General features: G+C 38.7%; 1 protein-coding gene across 3 annotated transcripts in view; it reads left to right on the plus strand.

Annotated features, from left to right (window-relative positions):
- The window catches only part of dennd4c (DENN/MADD domain containing 4C), a 77,908-nt gene that overhangs the window by 46,441 nt on the left and 6,786 nt on the right, over positions 1 to 24,681 (plus strand). Inside the window, exons 16-29 of one of the 3 annotated variants that reach the window (XM_079440509.1) lie at positions 4,355 to 4,487; positions 8,343 to 8,549; positions 9,171 to 9,299; positions 13,162 to 13,309; positions 15,665 to 15,814; positions 15,901 to 16,029; positions 16,407 to 16,562; positions 16,807 to 17,906; positions 18,543 to 18,738; positions 18,912 to 19,018; positions 19,107 to 19,282; positions 19,611 to 19,802; positions 20,061 to 20,241; positions 20,335 to 20,445. In XM_079440509.1, coding sequence (XP_079296635.1) covers positions 4,355 to 4,487; positions 8,343 to 8,549; positions 9,171 to 9,299; positions 13,162 to 13,309; positions 15,665 to 15,814; positions 15,901 to 16,029; positions 16,407 to 16,562; positions 16,807 to 17,906; positions 18,543 to 18,738; positions 18,912 to 19,018; positions 19,107 to 19,282; positions 19,611 to 19,802; positions 20,061 to 20,241; positions 20,335 to 20,445 — 3,115 coding nt within the window. The remainder of the gene's footprint in view (positions 1 to 4,354; positions 4,488 to 8,342; positions 8,550 to 9,170; positions 9,300 to 13,161; positions 13,310 to 15,664; positions 15,815 to 15,900; positions 16,030 to 16,406; positions 16,563 to 16,806; positions 17,907 to 18,542; positions 18,739 to 18,911; positions 19,019 to 19,106; positions 19,283 to 19,610; positions 19,803 to 20,060; positions 20,242 to 20,334; positions 20,446 to 24,681) is intronic. The other 2 variants (XM_079440510.1, XM_079440511.1) reach the window with 2 other exon arrangements.

Genomic DNA, 24,681 nt, shown 5'->3' on the forward strand with positions numbered 1-24,681 from the left:
CGTCCAAGTATGCGGTCTCATCGTTGTTGGAGATGAGGCCCAGAACCACAGTATCATCAGCGAATTTGACAATAGATGTGGAGCTGTGAGAGGACACGCAGTCATGCGTGTAGAGAGAGTAGAGCAGGGGACTCAGGACACAGCCCTGTGGGGCTCCTATGTTCAGAGTGATGGAGTTTGAGGTGAACTGGCCAACTTTCACCACTTGAGGTCTGCCGGTGAGGAAGTCTTGAATCCAGTCACAGAGTGAGGAGTTTAGGCCGAGGTCTGTGAGTTTAGATGCCAGCTTGATGGGGACTATAGTGTTGAAAGCTGAGCTATAGTCAATGAATAGCAGCCTTACATAATTTCCATTGTTGCTATCCAAGTGTGAGGGAAGAGTGGAGAACGTGAGAAATGGCATCGTCCGTGGATCTGTTTGGGCGATAGGCAAACTGAAGAGGGTCCAGAGTATCAGGGATGGAGGAGCAAATGTGGCTCTTTACAAGTCTCTCAAAAACCTTCATGACTATAGATGTGAGGGCAACTGGGCGATAGTCATTCAGGCAAGAGGGTTTATTGTTCTTTGGCACAGGGATAATGATGGATTTTTTGAATGAGGTGGGAACCACGGCGGTAGCAAGGGACTCATTAAAGATAGAAGTGAACAAACCAGCGAGCTGATCGGCGCAGGACCTCAGAACACGGCCGGTTATCCCATCAGGTCTATATGGAGTTTACACAAGACTAGATAATGATCTGAGATATCATCACTTTGCTGGAGAATTTCAATACCATTTAGAAATATATTTTCATATTTACAATTATGTATTTAAAATTAAATGATTAACTATATATTCACAATTCGCAAAAAAAAAAAAAAAGTAAATTTTTAGGAAACTGTATTTTATAGATAATTAGTAAAATCCAAATAAACTGTACAGATCTTTACTAGGAAGTGTTTTTCATACTTGTTCGATCAACCATAAACAATAATTGCTCATGTATCTATGGACCAGTCATTAAACACTAACAAGTTTACAGGTGAAAAAAATGTTACAGTTCCAATAACTAGGGACATTAAAGAGACCTTTCTACTAACTCCAAAAAAACGCCAGAAGAAAGATTCCCAGGGTTTCTGTTTATCTACATGAACATGCCATAGTCCTGCTGCAGGGAGGCATGAGGACTGCAGATGGTAGGAAGAGCAATAAACTGGAATATCTGTGATGTAAGAGGCCTATGACAGTGCTACAGTGAGAGAGGAAGGACAGCTGATTGTTAGACCACATGTGACCATATGTACTCTCAGTTGTGTTTGAGAACTTGCAAGTGCCTGAGTGTAAGAGTGAAGTAACATCTCACAGCAAGAGCTGGCAAATATTTTTCAGTCCATAAAGATGAGATGCACTGCAGTACTTAAAGCAGCTGGTGGATACACCACATACTGACTGCTACTTAAAGTCTACTACTTTTGATGTTGACACCCATTAACATTATTGAGTATTAATTGTCTTTTAAACCCCAACTGAGCAAGCAAAAGGTGACAGTGGAAAGGAACCAAAAGATGACTGTAGTGAAGAAAAAACAGGCTCAGTCAGGTAGTCAGTTCTCCTGTGGCCTAAATGAACAAACAAAGTATGATTTATGTTTCCATAATGTATCACACATCCATTCATAGTCAGTGGTTGCAGGGTTTACTAATAATGTTTAGTTCGGCCTGCTGCTTGCTCATATCTGAATGATAGCTTTGCTAAGGCATGTACATACAGATGGGTGAGTGACTGATGGTCTCAAAAGGTGTGCCTACTGCTTCTCTCATTTCTGAGCCTAAGTAATCTGAATAAAAATGCATGCCTCAAAAACATACACAGTGCTGAGTGTATAGCGTTCACTCCAAATGATGGGCTTACCTGGCTACAGAATCTCCCCAAGTTTTGCAACCATTTCTTGAGTACTCAGACAAAGATAAACATTCTCCAAATGGAGACTTGTACTAACCGTTTGAATTTGCATCAACTAAGATCTTAGACCTGGGAAGTTAACACCCTGTTAGGGAAATAATAAATCTAGTAAATTAGGAGTTGAAGATAAATTACTGGAAACAAATACTATAATTAACTTTAGAAAAATACCTTTAATTTGCACCTCTATTATTCCGAATATCCCTTTTCAAGGCAACCTTGTTTATTGAACTTTATTGTCCACACCCACTTTATCTGTCTGCCATTCTCTTGCCCTTACATCTCCATCAACCCTAATCACATCTAAAGCATCTTTATCGATTAGCACAAGGGTAGAATAATCTATTTCCATGCTTCTGTTGGCTCATTTGAGTGCTTTTCTGGCCTTGAGACTGGCCAAGCACTTTGCTCTCCACTAGCACTTTTTGCACTATAATAGTCCTCTCTCTCTCTATTCTCTGCTTCTCTATCTATCGTTCTTCCAGTCCCACCCTCCCCCAAATATACCCCATATACAACTTTCCTTTTTTCAGTTTCTTACAGTAATGAAGACCATTCTGTAGTCCAAGGCTGTTTTCAATTGGTATTTTGTGTTGAGTTGCTATTATAGGAGAAAAACACTAAGACATTTGTATTTCAGGTTTGAGTTTGTGAAATGTCTACAGATACAGAATGTAAATACAAAAATTTGGTTGAAAGGCAAGAATGTAAATCAAAATGCCTATAAATATCAAATTCCTTTTACCCATTGAACATATCAAGCAGCAAAACCTATATATACATCAACATCTTATCTATCTAATATAAAATGGTGTCATCAAAATAATTATTTTCAACTTTGCACATGGACTACATTGCACTAAATAGTCCCATTCAGTGTTTTTAACTTTTATATGCACACAACAATGCACCTATTTATTTAGTTTTACCATTGATATTCTTACAATGCTTTCATATATTTATTGTGTATGAGAGCAAAGGTCAATAAAGATTTGTCATGTTATAATGCTTGAAAAGATAATGAACTATAGAATAATTCAAGTCCCCCTGCAGTCACATTTTTTTCCCTTTAAACTCATCTTTGATAAGCAAAATTACATATTTAAATGCTTTTTTCCTCTGAAAAAAAAAAAAAAAAAACTTACCTCATTTAGTATATGCAGATCCATGCTAACTAGTTCCCGATTATCCTCAATCACGCCAGCCAGGACCTGCTCCACTTTCTCTGTTAATTTAGTAAACACTGCATAATGGCAAGTGGCAATATTGGACAAATCGTTTTCAAAGAGTGAATGTGCCAGTGAATTCTTTTTTTTTGTTTTCAAATTCTGAATGAAATTGTAGCCTAAAAAGTGCACGAGCACTCCCCTTGAAATCACTCAAGCTTGAAAGCTCTCATTCATCTTAGTTTAGCATAATGCTACAATGTTCTGTTGTAATCAGTGAAGCTCTAAGCTCTACAACACTGCATAAATAATCTCACATTTACATTGCTTCTACATGTTTGTATTAATGAGACAATTCACATACATGCATAACTCAGCACTGAACAAAAATCTGCCATTTTGAGTGGTGAGTGGATTCTGTCTAAACACATCTAATTGGCTATTGCATAAAAAAAATGTCTGTGATTGGCTACATTGCTCAACACTGTAAAAACACATTGTAAACTTATGACCAGTGGAGATAATTATATGAAAAGTCCATCCCAGCAAGTTGATGGGATTGGTTACATGTTTGTGATGGTAGGAAACAGGGGCAGTGTCGGCGGCAATTGCCACGTGGGCAGTGCACTGGTGCGCTATCTGTGGGCATTCCAAGTTCCAGTTCGAATCCCGGCTTGAGGACCTTTCCCGATCCCACCCCCCTCTCTCTTTCCCTCTTTTGTTCCTGTCATCTCTACACTGTCCTGTCATAATAAAGGAAATTATAAATAATATTAATAAAGGAAACGTTTTTGAGACTTTGGTACACCACAGTTTTAAGGGGAAAAAAATGCCCAGAAGTGGTATTGACTGATAAGTTTACACATCTTTTAAGCATATTAAAAACACCAGACAGACAAGTAAACAATGTTAAAAAAAAATCACCACCACAGCACCTTAATAAATGGCCATTTTTTATGTTAGAAGTTGAGCACCATGTCTTCATATAAACAGAATGGTACTGCCATACTGTACCACTGCCATGTGTAAAAAAAAAAATGTTTTAAAACATCTGTAAAAAATAAGACACAAGTAAATAAAATTTAGAGGGAATGACCCAGGTCTAAAGTCTGTTGTATTGTGTTTCTGTTTGTACTGTATTGACTAAACTTGACCGACTGACCACAGACTAATTTTGAGGTTTTATGTTAGCACTCTGAATTTATTCTGTGCTCCTCTAATTATTAGTCATCTGTTTTTCCACAGTTATAAGAATTTCCCTGTTTTACGGTTGGAGCTGTTTGATTGTCCACAAGAGCTGAGACCAGCACTGAGTACAGGAACCGCAGGGGCCAGTGTGTCCAGCAGCCCTGCCCTGTTAGCCAAGAGAACCAAACAGGTGAAGAATTTCTTACAGGAATTATCGTATGCCATGCTAGAAATTCTGGTATGCTATTGTACCCAGACTTTTCCAGATTATACTGTGCATTACCAATTCACATTATATTTACACAAAAGCCTTAAAAAAAAAAATTCTGTTGCTTTTAACTTGACACCTTTAAAATTCAGCACTCATGGCAAAGGTGTGACATAATGACTCTAAATTAGAACCTTTAAAAGTGCAGCTGTTAAGAAATATAACAACTAAAAATTGAGTCTCGCTTCATATTATGTGGCCTTAACTACTATGTACTTAATTTTAAGCTATGAATTTGGTACAAAGCACTTAGTGTACATATATTGTCATAGTTGTGAGTTGTTGTCTTATTGTCTTCAATGTTTCATCAATCAAAGCATTATCTATTAGTGGTAGCAGGATGCATTTCAGCTTTTTCCTGGAACCTTTTAAGTTATTTTACTTCTCTGAGACATTTAGATTTTCTGTACGATGGCGCCCTCTGGCTTCTCATATGAAGAAAACATAAATGTGTTTATAGTGCTCCATAATGATCACACCACCCTGTTTTGGGTAAAAATAAATAATAATAATAATGCATATAAATAAATAAAACGGGGGAAAATAATACTTCTCTCTAAAGAAAATTTAAGTAAATATTTTTTTTTTTTCTCCAGTGTTTTACCACTTCAAGAAGTATTCATGTTAAATGTTCATATTTTTGTGGAAACTGTGATACCATTAAAAGTCCATTGAAAAGTCTGGGTTAAGAAAACAAAAATCATAAATGATTAATTAATTGCAAAAGATTCATTCAGAAAGATTAAACCGATCCCAAATTATTGACTGGTAGTGTAGGGTCAATAGTAAATGAATTGGCCACCAGGTTAATGTCTCCATGTCAGCAGAGTTTTTTGTTTCAGGCTGTCTGTGTGCTAGTCATAACATCAGTTACTCAAACACTCGAGAGTTGGGAAGCGCTTTGCTCTTACTGACTCTGCTCTGCATGCAGCGGTTAAAAAGTAAACAAAGATCAGCTGATCTTAACAAACTACAGAATAACTTCCCCAAACACAACTGTTGCTATGTCTGTGGTCGAGTGCTCTTTGGAGATACTGTAGTGGTATTTCAGTGTGTAAGACATTGTATGCTGCATGGACTGTAAAAAAAAGATGGATGACGCTTCTCTACTTCCTCCTACTACTTCTACTTCCTCTACTATCAACTTTGCATCAAATAAAACTAAAAAACAATAGTTAATGCTAATGCGAGGGTTTTTTCCTAATATTTATTTTAAGAACATTTATGCAATTATAATAAAGAGCTTACATTTCTAAAAATACATAAATAAATAAATAATAGTAATGTGTTAACTACAGTAGGTAGTCAACCAAAATGGCCATTACAGCTACAGTGGGTTGAAAAAGTGTTGGTCCCCTTCCTGATTTTTTTTTTTTTTTTTTTTTCATGTTTGTCACACTTTAATGTTTCAGATCATCAAACAAATTTAAATATTAATCAAAGATAACACAAGTAAACACAACATGCAGTTTTTAAATGAAGGTTTTTTTTATGAAGGGTTTATTTTTGTACCCCCCCCCCCCCCCCTCCCTCCGTTCACCATCAAGAAATCACTTAAATAGGACCTGCCTGACACTGACAAGTGAAGTAGACCAAAATATCCTCAAAGGCTACACATCATGTTGAGATCCAAAGAAATTCAGGAACAAATGAGAAAGTAATTGAGATGTATCAGTCTGGAAAAGGTTATAAAGCCATTTCTAAAGCTTTGGGACTCCAGCGAACCACAGTGAGAGCCATTATCCACAAATGACGAAAATGTGGAACAGTGGTGAACCTTCCCAGGAGTGGCCGGCCGACCAAAATTCCCCCAAGAGCGCAGCGGCGACTCTTCCAAGAGGTCACAGAAGACCCCACAACAACATCTAAAGAACTGAAGGCTTCACTTGCCTCAGTTAAGGTCAGTGTTCATGACTCCACCATAAGAAAGAGACTGGGCAAAAATGGCCTGCATGGCAGAGTTCCAAGACAAAAACTGCTGCTGAGCAAAAAGAACATAAAGGCTCGTCTCAGTTTTGCCAGAAAACATCTTGATGATCCCCAAGACTTCTGGGAAAATACTCTGTGGACTGACAAGACAAAAGTTGAACTTTTTGGAAGGTGTGTGTCCCATTACATCTGGCGTAAAAGTAACACAGAATTTCAGAAAAAGAACATCATACCAACAGTAAAATATGGTGGTGGTAGTGTGATGGTCTGGGGCTGTTTTGCTGCTTCAGGACCTGGAAGACTTGCTGTGATAAATGGAACCATGAATTCAGCTGTCTACCAAAATATCCTGAAGGACAATGTCCGGCCATCTGTTTGTGACCTCAAGCTGAAGCGAACTTGGATTCTGCAGCAGGACAATGATCCAAAACACACCAGCAAATCCACCTCTGAATGGCTGAAGAAAAACAAAATGAAGACTTAGGACTCAGGTCAGGACTTTGACTAGGCCACTCCAATTGAGATGCTGTGGCATGACCTTAAAAAGGCGGTTCATGCTCGAAAACCCTCCAATGTGGCTGAATTACAACAATTCTGCCAAGATGAGTGAGCCAAAATTCCTCCACAGCGCTGTAACAGACTCATTGCAAGTTATCGCAAACACTTGATTGCAGTTGTTGCTGCTAAGGGTGGCCCAACCAGTTATTAGGTTTAGGGGGCAAGCACTTTTTCACACAGGGCCATGTGGGTTTGGATTTTGTTTTCCCTTCATAATAAAAAACTTCATTCAAAAACTGCATGTTGTTTACTTGTGTTATCTTTGATTAATATTTAAATTTGTTTGATGATCTGAAACATTAAAGTGTGACAAACATGCAAAAAAAAAAAGAAAAATCAGGAAGGGGGCCAACACTTTTTCACACCACTGTACATGTAAATACCACCCAGTCACTTTTTAAAAACATTTTCGAAATCACCTTCAGGTGGCACAAAGGGGACCGTTGGCGCTGTTGCCCAATAAAGCTGGAATTGTGACATTTTCACTTGTGAATGAAGATGAAAAAAATAAATAACTGGTAACACTTTCATATATAGCATTATAAAATTTTACAATTTTAACTACTGTTACATCGACAGCAGTACTTGAAGTGTGCTTACTTTGTACTGTACAATACTAGACTGTATTTTAGATTATTATACATTTAAAGTGGTGTGCATTATGCTATAAAATAAATAAAATGATCAAAAAGGTCGATTACTTGAATGTAAAAATTAGTGTTATAGGCCGGGCCTTGTTTTCTAAACACACGTTTACTTTGTCACTATTGTGACTACATTAATTTTACAAATGAATGTTTTAAAACTATGCTGCATTAAGTAATTTTATTTCATTAGATGAATTTTCTGTGTATATTTCTAGCATTTGTATTTGTGACAATGTGACAATTCCATTTAGCATATAAATCCATGTTTTGAACAGGCTACCACTTTTAATGTTTTGATGCAAAGTAAACATGATTATGTGACATGATTCAATGATATAAATGATACTGCACACCTGTTAAATGTGTAAAACTCTAAAATACTATATAGTACTGTGTAGCACAGAGTAAAAATGTAAGTACAGTCTCACAATCACAGAAGGATAAATATAGTGGAGAAATTAAGAGAGCAGGAGAAACAGGTGAGCGATTAAATCCTGCCCAAGTGCACAAACGGGTACGTAGGTTTGATCTAATAATATAGACAAAATTGTTTCTTGCACCTGAAAGCAGTTTAACAGGGAATGCCCTTCAATACCCATTTGCGGTCTCTTAACCTGAAGCATTACTTTTTTGTTCCACACAGGAAATCAAAATGGCCTACAAGCTGGCAAAGCGTTTCTATTCCAATCCACCCCAGTGGGCAAAGTGTCTGTTTAGTCACTGCTACAGTCTGTGGTTCATCTGTCTTCCTGCCAGCATGCGTACAGCCCAATCCAAACCCCGCACCATGCAGCAGGCCTTCAATATTCTTCTCAAGATGAGAAGCTCTGAGGTGGAGGTGCTCGATGAGGTGTGTAGATAACATCAATTTTGTTATAGATTTTATTATTATTGTTGTTATTATTGCAGCTTTTATTCTATTATTATTGACAATAACTTGTAAGTGGAATCTCTTATTGATTGTTGCAATTCATTTTACTGCTACACTATAAAATATAGGCAGCTAAAATATTTGTAATTAAGCAAATGTAAAGTAAATTAAATAATATATAAGATTCTTTTTCATTCTTTATGCAAGTTTTAAGTGAACTGTGCCCTAAACCTTAGATGGTCTGAATTTGATTATAATGTTTCATTAGTTAAACACATATGCATCCCTGACCACCACTAAAGATGGTTTGAGTGCTCAGATTACAATATATCTCAAACTATCTATTTAGAATGTATGTATTTAGCAATGTCTATTTGTGTTCAGATCTTGAAACAGATGTTAATACCTAGCTTAAACGGGGTCATAGGGATCTGAAACTATAGTTGAGTTCTTTCCTTGCACGTTTCTTTCAGGAAATGACACTTAAATTGCTTAACGTGACTTGTGTATTCATTCATGTATTCATGTACTTGTGTACGTAAAGAATGACTGTCTGTGGACTTTGGTGTGACCCTACAGCAAAACCGTTGTGTTTAACAGGTGTGTTACCGTGTGGTGATGCAGTTGTGTGGTTTGTGGGAGATGCCTGTCATGGCTGTGCGTGTCTTAATGGAGATGAAAAAGGCTGGAGTTGAACCCAATGCTATTACTTACGGATACTACAACAAGGTGATGAACACTCCCTTACTTAACATACACAATAGCACTGCACAACACAGCAATGCAATGCAGACCTATGAAGACCACTGTACCTTTACATATTGATATTGCAAAGCAGCATGGTCTTATTTGTGACCCTGGAGCACAAAACCAGTCATAAGTAGCACAGGTATATTTGTAGCAATAGCCAACAATACATTGTGTGGGTCAAAATTATAGTCTGGATTATATATGTTTTTCTTTTATGCCAAAAAATCATTAGTATATTAAGTAAAGATCATGTTCCATGAAGATATTTTGTAATTTCCTATCGTAAATATATCAAAACTTAATTTTTGATTAGTAACATGCATTGCTAAGAACTTCATTTGGAAAACTTTATAGGTGATTTTCTCAATATCTATTTTCAAATAGTTGTATCTCGGCCAAATATTGTCATATCCTAACAAACCATACATCAATGGAAAGCTTATTTATTCAGATTTCAGATGGAAAAAGTTGACACGGGGGAAACAAAGGGCTGAAAAAGCAAGAACTTTTGAAAAGATTCAGCTGGGAAAACATCTAAAAACTAATTAAGTTAATTCACATCACGTTAATTAATTGACTAATTAAGTTAATTGACAAATCTCTCAGAAGTAAAGATGGGCAGTGGCTCCAATCTGTGAAAGAGTGCATAAAAAGATTGTGGAATACTTTAAAAACAACATTCCTCAATGTCAAATTGCAAAGATTCTGCAAATCTCATCATCTACAGTGCATAACATCATCAAAAGGTTTCAGAGAAACTGGAGAAATCTGTGCGTAAGGGACAAGGCCGAAGACCTTTGTTGGATGCCTGTAGTCTTCGGGCCCTCAGACGACACTGCATCACTCATTGGCATGATTCTGTCATTGACATTACTAAATGGGCCCAGGAATATTTCCAGAAACCACTGTCGATAAACACAATCCGCCATACCATCTGCAGATGCCAACTAAATCTCTATCATGCAAAAAGGAAGCCATATGTGAACATGGTCCAGAAGCACCATCGTGTCCTGTGGGCCAAGTGTCATTTAAAATGGACTGTTTCAAAGTGGAAAAGTGTGCTATGGTCAGACGAGTCCAAATTTTACATTCCTGTTGGAAATCACAGATGCCGTGTCCTCCGGGCTAAAGAGGAGGGAGACCTTCCAGAGTGTCATCAGTGTTCAGTTCAAAAGCCAGCATCTGAGATGATATGGGGTTGCATAAGTGCATACAGTATGAGCAACTTGCATGTTTTGGAAGGCACTATATGAATGCTGAAAGGTATACAATGGTTTTAGAGCAACATATGCTCCCCTCCAGACGACTTGTATTTCAGCAGGACAATGCAAAACCACATACTGCAGCTATTACAACAGCATGGCTTCTTAGTAGAAGAGTCCAGGTGCTGAATTGGCCTGCCTGCAGTCCAGATCTTTCACCTATAGAGAAAATGTGGTGCATTATTAAATGAAAATTACGTCAAAGATTACCACGAACTCTTCAGCAGCTGGAAACCTATATCAGGCAAGAATGGGACCAAATTCCAACACCAAAATTCCAGAAACTCATAACCTCGATGCCCAGACATCTCCAAACTGTTTTGAAAAGAAGAGATGCTACTCCATGGTAAACATGACCCCATCCCAACTTTTTTGAGTCCTGTAGCAGGCATCAAATTTGAAATGAGCTCATTTTGTGCATAAAATTGTAAAACTTATCAGTTTAAACATTTATGTAATCTATGTTCTATTGTGAATAAAATATTGGCTCATGTGATGTGAAAGTCTTTGTTAAAAAAAGTTTAGTTTAGTTAAAAAACGGTTTTCACTTTATTTTGATGGTCCCTTTAACACATTCTGTTGAAGTAAAGTTGCACCTACATATATACTAACTCTCATTAGAGTGTTAGTAGAGTATTAGTAGACTGGTAGGGTTAGGGTTAGAATAAACTGACGTACTTTCAAAGTTACTTATAGTCAGTAGATTATTTGTTGGGAGACTATCACTATAAAGAGTTAGGAGATATTAAGCAGGCAGTCTACTAGTACTCTAATGAGTGTTGGTTGACGCGTAAGTGCAAAGTTACTTATTGTCAACAGAAAGTTCAAAAGGGACCATCAAATAAAAAACGTCCCAACATTTCCGTAATTCAGGTTGTATAATCTGTAACATTTTGTTACAATTAGACCAATCAGAAAATCAGACCAGTGGTCTAGGAGGAGTTCAGTTGTAAAATGGCAGCTTGTAAGTAGGCATAATTAGAGGCCAAGCAATGAAGCTGCTTAGACACCTATTGTAGTCATTGGCGTTCTTATAAGGGCCAAGCACTTGTTGTTTTCTTGTTTTTCATGTTCTTTTTCCTCTTCTTCTCACTCCCCCCCTTCTTATTCTGATTCTTCCACTCTTGTTCAGCCAATAGAACTGCTTGCAACAAAGTTATGAAATTTGGCACACAGATAGAGTGATAGTCCCAACTATAACCACAGTTCAAGTTCAAGTTTATTTGTATAGCGCTTTTTACGATACAAATCATTGCAAAGCAGCCTACAGGAAATTAAGTTTCCACAATATATTTATATATTGCAGAACCTTAATATATTTAATTTATGGCAAAATTTGGTAATTCTGTATGTTGTCTGAGCGTTGACATCCTCTGAGGGCTTGGCATCATCTTTTCTCAGGTGTTCGGTCATCTCAGATCATTTAAGGGTTGGATCCAGACTGAAGCTTCTGTAATTCCTAGCAGAAACAGAGAAACAAAGAGACATAATTAGCGTCGCTGCTGTTCTATCTAAGCAAAAATGATTTGTTAATCCCAAGCTAAAGAATAATAATAATGTACATTTGATCAGATATAACTGCAGTACAAGATTATAAGATGCATTATGTGAATGCTTGGCTAAAGAGAAATCAATAGCTATCAGCATTTGTTTTTAAAGCATGGTGCCAATGACACATACCGACTTTTGTAATAATACAAAATACCACATTTTACTGCAAAGTTCAAAATGGCAGACACCCAAAATGGGTGACATTATTATGGATCATTGGAAAATGCACCATTCAATTCAAATGCTGTACTGAATCTAAGGAGTCTCATGATTTTTGATCATGGAGACCAAAATCCACTGTTCAGAAGTCATAAGCATATCCACAGGTCATGCTTGTCATTACACACACCAAGTTTGGTATGAATACTCTGTAAAGTTTTGCAAATAGATTGCCGCTTATCTATTTTGACATGATCTTTGTCAAATTAATTCACATTTTTTTGAGAGCGAACTAAATTCCATAACTTTTTGTTATTATTGTTAATTAATTGTTCTGTAGAGCACAAACTTCAAAAGTGTATTTAAAAACAAAAAGCTCTTCACTGACAGATGAGATTCCACTCAAGAGTTTAGTAGTCAATAGTGTCTCCTACTTTATAGTTAGATTGAATTTGTTCGTAACCGATGAATTTTGCAACATTTTGTAACTTTAGCTGATTAACAACACTTCTGTCTTCAGTAGAGCTGCTTATTAAGCTTGTTTCCTAGTGAACAAACTTTACACACTTATTGAACTGAACTAAGCCAACAATGTACTTAATGAATAATGATGCTATCATCTTCCTACGCTATCATCTTTTTATTGTCTTTCTTTGTTTGCATCACTGATTCTGTTACTTTCCTGTTTAATACTGTGAAGCTGCTTTGAAACAATCTCTTTTGCACGAAGAGTCATCATTATTAAAATAATGATGACTTGACATCCATTGAATTACAAATTCAGGAGCATTACAAATGTCAGTGTGTTAACATTATGAAAAAAATGGTCATGGTTACTGCTGACCTGTAAATGGCTGTGCTTTTTCCAGGCTGTCCTTGAAAGTCCTTGGCCAAGTCGTAACCGTAGCGGACTCTTTATGTGGACCAAAATGCGGAACCTGGTGCGAGGAGTGGTGCAGTTTAAACAGGCGTTGCGTGGAACAGCACTTAAAGGAGGACCTTCTCTGATAACCACAGGTTTGAGTTCCTTCCTTCCTATGCTCATGCATTTTAAATGTTTTATACATATTGGCCCTTTGTGGTATTTAGATTAGATACAGGATGGTTAGATACAGGATGCAGTTTGGTGGTTGACTGCTTTTGATATTACCCCTCTGGACACTTTATCCCCACTTCTGGTCAGACGGGAATGCATTTGCCATTTCCAACAGTAGAGTTTTCCTACCAGCATATTAAAATATGTATTACAAATTCTTCTGAGTGGAATGGTAAGTAACTAGACTGATATTACTTTAGAATTTTAGGTCTAATGTTCATAATTGGCATGCCAACACTTTTACTAGCTACTAGGGATGTGTGGTGTACCGGTACTGGAAAATACTGGTATATATTATATTTCAAATGGTACGATATCATAATTTTGCTCAATTCGGTATTTCATACGCTGCAGTTGCGAAATGCTGCGCAATCAGTAAATGTGACCACAGAACAACGCGATGGATCATCAAACAGATTAAACTCTATCAATGCACCCGAAATTAATAAATAAAGGGAACAGTGGAAGTGAAATATGGCATTACTTTACATATAAAACAGATAACAAAGGTGAAGGAACTGACCTTACTGCACCTTTATGCAAGTGTTGCTATAAATCGTGTTTCCACAGAGACAACACATCAAACCTTTTTTAGTGCTTGTCGCTTGCTCATCCTGATCTTTTCAGAACATTAAGAGATCGACAGGTGAGTGCATCATTCATAAATTTAGATTTAATTTGAACTTTTATTTACAACTGATCAACGCATATACAGATGTAATACAGTAAGATCAAACGTACGTGTGTGACACGCTAGAACCAGTGACGTTTTGGTCATGTAATATATGCACTTGCATTTCATACAATCGAATATTAATTGGATTTGAATTGAGCAAGAATTTTGCTATATTAATTTTAGTATCAATAATATGAAGGGAATGTTTTTGACGTGCTGTAATATGAAGCAGCCGAGAGAGTGAGATTTATTTAATGATTTTTCTTTGGCTGAGTCTGAAATCTGAAAACAATCTGAGAGAGAGAGAGAAATAATAATGTGATTTTGAATATTACTTTGACTGTTAGAATAACACTTTACAATAAAGCAATATTTGTTGCAACTTCAGTTGTATTTTTTTTCTTCAAACTCAGTCAAAATGTAACTTATGTTCCCGGTAATGTAGGTTTTTTTGTTACATTTTGAGACATTTGTTTGCACTGAAAAGATAAGAAGATTTGAATATATTTTCAGCTTATTACTTCAGTTAGCCTATTTTTTAGGTTACATTTTCTCAAAATGTAACTTAAGTTCCCTGTAGGTTTTGTTAGTTTGATACAAAGTTATTAAGATATGAATCTGTTTTTATTATTATTATTATTATTATTATATTTAATAAAACTGTTCTAAATTCACTTATATTTTGAGGCTGGTTATTTGTCACCTATGGTATCGATTTAGTATCGATACCGAGGTATTACATTCTGGTATCGTACCGAAGCCAAAATTATGGTACAGAGCCATCCCTACTAGCTATTGCAGTGCACTTTCACCGCACCCACTCTTTCATGAGATCAAAGCAGATTTTCATTTGATCAATCACACTCTGGGTATATGTACAGTATCTTAGTGTGGTCTGGACTTTGTGCAGACTACTCAAGTTCTTCCACATCAAATTCAACTCTGTAAAATAGGTATATATGTTTTGGAGACCTGATTTGTCCAAAAGGTTATTGGCATGCTTAAATAGAAAAGGATCATCCCCACGCTTTTCTATAAAAAAAGAATTCTACAGTAAGTAATTGTATGATGTAGTTTCATGATTCGTCTTTACAAGCATGACTGCAATAGTCAAACTTAAGAAGACGATATAGTATTTTTAATTCCATATAGCTAAACAGAAAAAAAATGCTGGACTGCAAATCAACCATCATGTTGAATATGTCATGCAATTGAAAAAAGTTGCAATGGAAAAACAAATAGTTTGCCTACATTGACCATCCAGGCTAAAATTCACAAAACTGCACTACAATTAGGATTTAATTGTGCCAGAGACCAGTAGGTGTTTTGGCAGACCTGTGCACCCGTTGCCTGGCAAATGCTGGCTTAGAGCACATTACAATCTCTAGCAAGCTGTGTAAATTTGCACTGTTTATTTAGCAAATGCAACTTTAAAATGAAAAAAAAAAACAGGTATTATAAATGTAGGACTAATTTTATTTTAGATGTGACAGTAAAGATTCAACAACATTAAAAAAAACAAGTACTGATATTTAGTTTGATATCTTCAGTTCTTACTATTATGAAACGAATTTGTGAAATGGTGTGTGTTTTTGTATAGAGCTTTCAGCGGGTACAGCAGCAGGTGCTGATGGAGACAGACTGAGTCATGGCAGTATAGACAGCTCAAATGAGCCTATTGTAGAGGAACACATTCTCTTCCCTCACAGCCTTATAGTTGAGGTTGCTATTGACAGTCACTATAGCACAGGTACTGTAGATGTGACATTAAATGTAATTTTACTTACGTTTCTGTTTTGTATTGTTGATTATGTTTTGTATTCATGATTTCATAAGCTGGTCAGTCTGATCAGGGTTATGGATCTAAGGACGAGCTGCCCCAGGACCTTACTGATGGATCTATAACCTCTCCACCTCTCTCCACCAACCACACTAGCAGCAGCAAAGCAACCAAGATTCAAAATGGTACTGTATTGAATTGTTGAACTTAATATAGCTTTAAAATGCAGAGGAAATGCATTGAAGTTAATACATATTTGCAATAATTAAATAATACAACAGTTGTCCCACACATTATGGACTTAATATTTCACATGTGACTAAAATGTATTTGCCACAGTACTACTGCAATGCCATTTTCACTCAAATTTATACAAATGACATTATTTTGTGGGTGATATTTTATTCTTGTTGAGGTTCTGTGATAATTAAATCACTGAAACTTCTTTAAACATCTTTAATCATATATTAATGTCTTATTATTTACAGCCCTGGATTGTCTGTTATACACTGCTATCAGGATCATTTATTTAAGATGGTGTCATCTTTTTGTCTCTTTAAAGGGGACGATATTGCTAGTTCTGTGGACAGTGTTGTAGCTGTGACGGAGCCCCCCAGCCCTGCTGATATAGCACCTTCTGTGGCCAGCATTGTTAAACTGTCTACTGAGATCCCTGTCCACTTTGACAGGACTGCAGAGTCAGACAGGGGAGAATCTGGTCAGTCACTGAAAATTTACTCTGATTAACAAAAAGAGTAGGTACAAATGATTTTTCCTGCATTTTATTTTCACAAGAACAGACACCTAAAACCTAAACTTACTTAAAACTTTAACATTGTTATTTTTGTTGTCTTGCAAGCACTGTGTTTTCTTGTAAAATCTGTACTTCACTGTACTTGCAAAATCTAATATTTATTTAGAGCTTTTTTAAACATTTTTTTTGTTGTCATATATGTCTCCAGCAGGTGTATGTACAGCTAAGCTCTTCATTCCCCGTAAGAAGAGTGAAGATGTGTCCCTGCCTGTGGAGGATGACTCTGTAATCCCAGTTTCACAACTCTCCCAGGCTGGACAGCAGCAGAGGATGAAAGCCTTTGTGGAGCGCAGCTGCAGTTTCAGCGCAGAGAGCAAAGCTGGCATGCTACAAAAGAAGGGCAGTCTGGAGCTCAGTGCTGATCATATGGGCGCAGATGCAAAAATCCTTGCATCCGCATTCTCCGGCAGTCTGACCCCTCCTCCATTTACAACCATCACTCCCTTTAAAGAGTGTAAGATGGAGGTTACAACGAGCTCTGCCCTCCAGCAGGAACATGACGATAAGCAGAAGGAACACAAAGCATTCAGTTCTGCAGAAGAGACAGTGGGGAAAAGTAGAGAGCAGAAAGATTCAGTAGACACACCCCAGGGGAGCGACGGTGTTGGGCGAAGCATAAGCAGTGGCTCTTCCTCCTCTAAAGCCGTGGAAAGGGAGGATGTTGAGGTGGGGGCGGATCCTCTTTCACTCCTTGCATCGGAAACTGAGGATGCAACCTCCATTCAGAGCCAGGAGTCCACACGGCCCTTTCCACCTGTAGTGTCAAGGAATCTTGCAGATGAGATTGAGATGTACATGAGCCTCCAGAGCCCCTTGAATGGTAAATCTTCCAGCATGGAGTTGCAGCAGGGATCAAACCACAAATCAGTTAACTGTCCAGACTCTCCTGACATAAAGCAGTCTTTGGAAAGAAGATCGAGCCTTCCGATCGGTCCGGTCAAAGTTGCTAGTTTAACAGAGACTCCGAAGCGTAGCCCTGCTGTCACGCGCTCTAAGACATTTGCAGTCAAGTCCCCCAAGACCCCAGGCTCTGCAAGTCAAAGGTCATCATCACTGTCTGCGCTTGTAAAGTCATCACAGAGCAGTTCACTGGGATCTGTCATCAACTCCATATCAGGCATCAAGATGGACTCTCTGCTGTTAGGGCCTAAAGTAGATATGCTTAAGTCAGGCATGAAGCAAGCAGCCAATGTGGCCAGCAAAATGTGGGATGCAGTGGCCTCAGCCTACTCCTACTCAGATGATGAGGTGAGAGACTGTAAGAAATAAATATGTTAGGAAATCCAGAGAGGTTCTCTTGAGTATCTTCATGATTGGAGATCATGATGCACACAAACCAAAATCTGAGTTACACCAACTGCTCTAGGGAATAAAACTCGGGAGTAATTTGGTCAACAAACAGCTTCAGTAACAATCTTCCACTTTACTAACATTTCTTGTTGAACCCTTAATGGTGATTATGTTAGACAGAAAGTAGTCTTAAATATACCAATACCTACGTACTGTTTGTTGAGGGCAGTAGCTTTTAAAGGGGTCATGAATTTCATTTTTATTTTTTATTTTACTTTAAAATGCTTCCCGAGGCACACTTATAGTGCATGATTTTCCATTAAAAATGTAGAAATAAAAGGCAATTTAAACCCTGATTTTTTTGTTAAAAAAAGTAAAATCTGCATGTGTCCTAACATCCTCTTGCCCCTGAGGGTCCCTAGACCTCAATTTGGTTTAAGAAACTAAAATATCCACTAGTTCATCTCATGAAGTATCATCAATACCAAAACTCCCTGTGTGTGAAGCTAACCTCTTAAGCATTCCAGTTTTTCCTCATTGTAAATGTTGGACATATGTTTAGTCTGAACTGTATTTTGGATATCTGCAATTCAGGAGGAAAGCTCACACATCCGAGACAGTTTCCCAGCTAGGCTAGAAGAGCAGTTGTTGTCTACAGAAGGAGCAACAGAAAACACTTTACCCAGAGGCCTGATGCCCAGCCTGGCCTCAAACGGGCTGACACACAGCAGCACCAGCCTGGGCAGCAGCAGTGGAAGCAGCGATACCAGCCGTGCGCAGCTGTCGACACGTAAGACTCATACATACATGTCATGTTGAATGTCCACTCCGAAACACATGTATCAGCATGAGGCCAACGAAGAATCGTTTCATCAGTCATTATATTTCTTATTTTGAAGACAATGTGGTGTCTGTACACCGTGAACTTTTGTTTGAAAATGTCTTTTTTGGCATTCCTTACAGCTTTGACTCCAGGCCGCTCAATGAGAGGTGCAGACTCAGAGAGGTCTGAACATAGTTCCTCTCATCATGCCAGCACCTCCAGCATTTACCAGAATTGTGCTTTAGAGGTGAGAGCATCACCCTCTGCTGATGCTTAAACACAGCATCACTTCAGAATTCAGTAGTAAAGTTGAACTTCATTTTTCTTTTGGGCAGGTTCTAATGTCTAGCTGCTCTCAGTGTCGGTCTTGTGAAGCTCTGGTGTATGACGAGGAGATCATGGCAGGCTGGACAGCTGATGACTCTAATCTCAACTGCACCTGTCCTTTCTGTCAAATCTCTTTTCTCCCTCTACTCCATGTTGAGTTCCACGACCTGCGCTCTACACCGTGGTGAGTTACTAAACCACTTGATGCTGAATTATACACTGCAAGTGCATTTTACTTGCTTTTACTGTGTTGAAGAAAATGAAGTGGCATATTTAAAAAATGCATTTTTGTAATATTTATAAAATAAGATTTTTTTTTTTTTAGTATTTTTATAATGACACATTATGCATGCACAACTAGGAAATTAAACTCAACTGTGCTTGTTGGCATATGTTCATATGGGTCACATAAGTGTCTTAAGTGTTTTGCACCACAAAAACAGATGCTATTTTGATTAATAGAGAGTAATAATAATAATAATAATCTACTGCTGTGTATTTTTGGTTTACAGCTTCTACTTGAAGACAAGCACATCAGGAGACAGTATTAACAGCTCCAGCACACATCCGGCCACCTCTGGCTCCTCTGAAGTGAAAGTGGGTTGTTCTAGTGACCCTCCAGACCTCATGAGCTTCCCAGAAACTCCTGAGGACAGCAAGGGTCCTGTTGAGATGCCTGTCACTCAAACTGGAACCCCAAAGATGTATGTGAACAGATTCTTGAAATGCAACAAAACTACTTTTTTGTGGTGTATGAGTAAATATCGAAGGCTTTATTTTTGAGATCAGTAGATAAGTTATATTAAAGGATTTAATGTTAAATGACAACTGAAATATTTTGTTGCTGAAATTTGGAAATTATTTTCCAATTAGTAGGTCAAATGGTAATTTTTTTTGGCTAACTGATGATGTTTGTGTCATGAATCTCAGATCATATTATGATTTCTGACTTTGCACCTTAGCCTTGTACCAGAGCCAGTACATTCAGACCCCCTGGGTCTCATGGAGAAACAAGCTGAGAAACGCAACACTTTAACTCGGAGCAACAGCATGGGAGGCCCACTGCAGAGTTTGGACTCGATCCAAAGACCCAATCATGGCATTTCCACTACCAGCCTGCCCAATAGCCTACAAGAGGTGGCGGTGAGTGAGAAACGTACCTTTTTAGTATTCTGTGAGCTTTATGAATTATACTTATTGCTCACAATTAATTAATTCTGTATTTTGATGTTCCAGGACACCCTGAGTCAAAAATGGCCGAACCCAAAACCAGTTTCTGTGCCGTATCTCAGTCCACTTGTCCTTCGCAAAGAGTTGGAATCGCTGTTAGAGAATGAGGGGGATCAGGTATTCAAGCTTGACTTTACTACAACCTTTCAATATATGTGAAGTGAAGTGAAGTGACAGTGATGATATGTCCACCAAATACTTCCCTGTTGCCCTTTGCTGTTTTGAGTCTGAGGCAAAGAACTCACACTGTGAACTAGAGGTCTTCACGCAGTGGCATAGCAAGTCAGTCCCGGGCCCATATGCAAAAAAAATAGTACGGGCCCCCCTAACCCCGCCCTCAAGTTCATCAAAGAGACATTTATAGACATTCACTGTAGTGTATCAAAAGAAAACAATAGCATAAAAAAACACTCTACCCAACAAACTTTTTCACAACCAGAACGGAACTTAAAAAAAAGTCTAAAATAACAAAAGCTCAGCCAATGTCAATAATAAACTACTGCATGCAAACACAAACAATCTTGGCACGGCGGCCCAAAATGTAAAACAAAAAAAAACTACACACTCAATTTAGTTGCATTCTCCGGGCCTTTCTTTCAGCAAATTCATTCACGATGTCCTTGTTGTTTAATTCATGGCTTCGTGCATTCTCGATGGAAAGACTAGCCAGTCTTGATTGTCTGTTCTGCGACATGGTGCTCCGCAAATAATTTTTGAAGAGCTTCAATTTTGAAAAAGAGCGCTCCACTGAAGCAGAAGTAACAGGGATAGTAAGAAAGAGGACTAAAACGGTGCACGTCGCTGAAGCTAGATGTAATAAGAGTTGTTCTCAGCAATCAAAAAACTGGCCAGATCTTGAACTGTTGTCATCCCAGAGATTTGTCTTTTAAAGGCTGCACGGAATGCTATCAATTGTTGTGGAAGGGCTGGAGACAAGTCTTCGTTGTATCTCTCCACTAATCTCTGTGTCCCCTCGTAAATAGCGTTCTTCTCCTCAGTTGCAAGTATGTGTGGCTGGACCACTCTGAACAAATCGGTAACTGATCACAAAGCTGAAAATTGCAGACTCAGCTGGGAAATGATGATGTCTAGGCAAGTGTTAAATACATTTACCTTGAAGTAACTTTCAGCATCAGCCAAGCGCTCATCCTGACAGAATTCATCAAAATGGCGATTTGCCCTCCTTTTTTTTTTATTTTCAAAGGTTTGTTTCACTCTCCACTTCTCAGCCATGAATTTTGCGGTTGCTTTTGCCTCCTCGAAATTTTCACTGAACCTTGCCAACTCCATGATGGCAGTGTCAAGCAACTCTGTAGCTTTATGAAGGTCAGCATCCTTTGCCTGTAGCGTTTTTGAAATGACATTGATCTGTTCCAGCACAGGACTATAATAAAGTCAAATCTTTCCATCAGCCTTATCAAAGCCATAGCCTCGTGCTCATCTGCCTTTTTACTGGTAAGGGAAATTTTGGTCAGGGCCTTCAACACGTCATCATCTCTGTATCTGATTGCAGACACGGCATCATTGTGCGATGCCCACCTAGTAGCGCACAGTTTTTTTTCAGCATGACACCCGGAGTGAGTTTTTCAGTCATCTCAACCAATACATTCCACCGCTTTATAGACCATATAGACCAAGATGGCAGTGCGTACACATCGCGAGGCTCAGCGTCTCTCCAGTTTTTGCAATTTTGCAGTATTTTTCCTACTCATCTCGGGCCGGTTCTCACTGAACAGCTTTGCCTTAACATCATACACCCAACAGGAGCTTTTGGATATCGGTCTGCACTTTTCCAACAGTTTTATAACCAATCATCGACTCATCCCTGAGATCTCCAGAACACCCGAGGCTACGCACTCTGCTCGGCCAGGGCGGAAGTGCTCACAGGCGGCGCCGAGATCGTAAACAAAGGCGGGGGAAGCACGGAGGGCTTAGAGCTAAGCTAAAGCTAACACCGCACCGGCTCTCTTTACCCATATTTTCCTCGCTAATGTGCGGTCATTGGTGAACAAAATGGATGAGATACCGACTTCGCATCACCCATAGTAAGAAACTTTTGGACTGCAATATCATAGTTTTCACTGAAACATGGCTACATAGTAACATACCCAATAATGTTATTGATCTAACCGGACGCTACACGCTCCGAGCAGATAGAATGGCAGATGACTCCGGCAAGACCAGAGGCGGAGGATTGTGCATTTATGTAAACAAAGCTTGGTGTACGAACTCTGACATTGTTGGAAGACACTGCTCACCTAACCTAGAGTTTCTCATAGTTAAGTGTAGACCTGTCTATCTGCCGCGGGAGTTCACTTCCACCATTATAACTGCAGCCTATATTCCCCCGGATGCTAATGCCAAGCTTGCTATGAACGAACTGCATGCGGCCATTAGTAAACAACAAACTGTACACCCGGAGGCTGCATTTATTGATGTAGGTGATTTTAATCACTCCAACTTAAAGACAGTGCTCCCCAAATTCCATTAGCATGTCTCCTGCCACATTAGAGGAGACAAAACTTTGGATAATTTTTACACAAACATCGCTGGAGCTTACATCGCGACTCCCCTCCCCCACCTGGGACAGTCTGATCACCTTTCTTTGTTTCTCACCCCCAAGTATTCACCCCTCATCAACCGTGTGAAGCCATCAGTGAAGACCATCAAAGTGTGGCCAATGGGAGCAGAGTCTGTACTTCAGGACAAGTTTCAACACACGGACTGGAGTATGTTTGCTTCTCAGGCTGCCAGTGGCTCTCACACGGAAATTTTATTTGACCGGGTCTGCCATTCTAATTCCTTGTGTCCATGCCACGTTGTAGCTTTTGTGACTGCGGCCTGAAAATAACCAGCATGGTTCACAATATGCAGCATCGAGCTTAGGCGAGTAGCACAGCCAAGATCGTGGTAGCTGAATACCAGCTTTTGTTGCGGTGGAGTAAAAACTCGTCGAAAAGCGCCGGTCTCCTTGCAATGGATCTCGAGGCAATGGATCGGGGGGTTTGCATGAACCTTGTGACACAATAAAATGCTTTACTTGCCCATCTGTTAGTGTGTCTGGATGGTGTCCTTTATCTGTTATGTAACCCGCCAACATATTTCCCACTGAATATTCCGCTTTTGGCTCATCTGCAGCTGCTTCTTCCCTTTGCGACTCTTGGAACCTCATCAAGTTGTCAGCTGCATTGTTGTTCTCATCCAAAGATGGGCAACTGCTAATTTTAGCTGACAAAACTTCCCTTTTCACTTTTGACATCAGTGTCATTCGCATTAGGTCGGCACAAAAAATTAATTTTAGGTAGTTTTTGTCTCGCGACTAACTTCCATTCTCTCTTTCCTCTTTAATGCCCCACTTTTATGTTTGTACTTGTCCATCCTTTAATGTTCTTAGCTAATCTCACCAAACTTTCATCACGTGCTGTTTTTTTTTTTTTTTTGGTGCGGCGATGCAGTGTTTGCACGTAATGCGTAATTTAAAATTGACGGCACATAGTTCTACGGCAACTGCAGGCTGCAAAAAATAACAAATGTAGCCAAGAAATGACAGAGAAATTAGAAATTACGGAGAAACAACAAATTACTACTCATGACATGCATACAAAAAATATACACGAATTAAAAATTCATTCTCTCGTTCCCGTGGGCGGGCCCCCAATCAGCCCGGGCCCATTTGCACGTGCATACCCTGCATGCCCAGTTGCTAGGCCACTGTCTTCACGGGTCCGAAAATTTGTACCCGAAGATAGAGCCCTGCACAGGCCTCAAATTTAGGCCCTAGTCCGGCCCTGGCCCGAGACGCTCAGGCCCTAGCCCGGCCCACGTCCGACAGCTTATCAGAATTACCGGCCCGAGTCCGACCCAAGCCTGTCTTTTTTTTTTTTTCCCCCTTCTCCTAAAACAGTTTATACTACTGTTTCGGCTATTAAAATAGTTCAATTTTGTGTGTAATGGCAAAATTATTATATTTCGTTTAGTTTTTTTATTAAGTTAATTTAGAAAAACGTTTGGAGCATTTTTGTTCGTTAAATAGCCTATAAGTTTTTTTTTTTTTTTTTTAAGTAACGACCAAGCGGCCAGCTGCATGAGCTGATCATAGCCTATGCTTGATCAATTTAGCCTTCTCATATCATCACGACTTGCCTAAAATAAAATCTATAGATGTACTAAAACAGTTCAAGTATATAACAATGTTTAAAGGTTAAACCTGCGCTATAATAATAATGTGCGCTAGCCTATATCTCAGTTTGTGCAGAGAATGGAAGCTAAAGCGCGCTCTGCAGGACATGGAGGCATCAGTGCAAACACTTGGATTTTTTTCAGTGGAAACCATTTAAAATACCTTTATCAAAA

This window comes from Barbus barbus (genome assembly GCF_936440315.1).
Source record: "Barbus barbus genome assembly, chromosome: 2".
In the NCBI taxonomy this organism is placed as follows: Eukaryota; Metazoa; Chordata; class Actinopteri; order Cypriniformes; family Cyprinidae; genus Barbus; species Barbus barbus.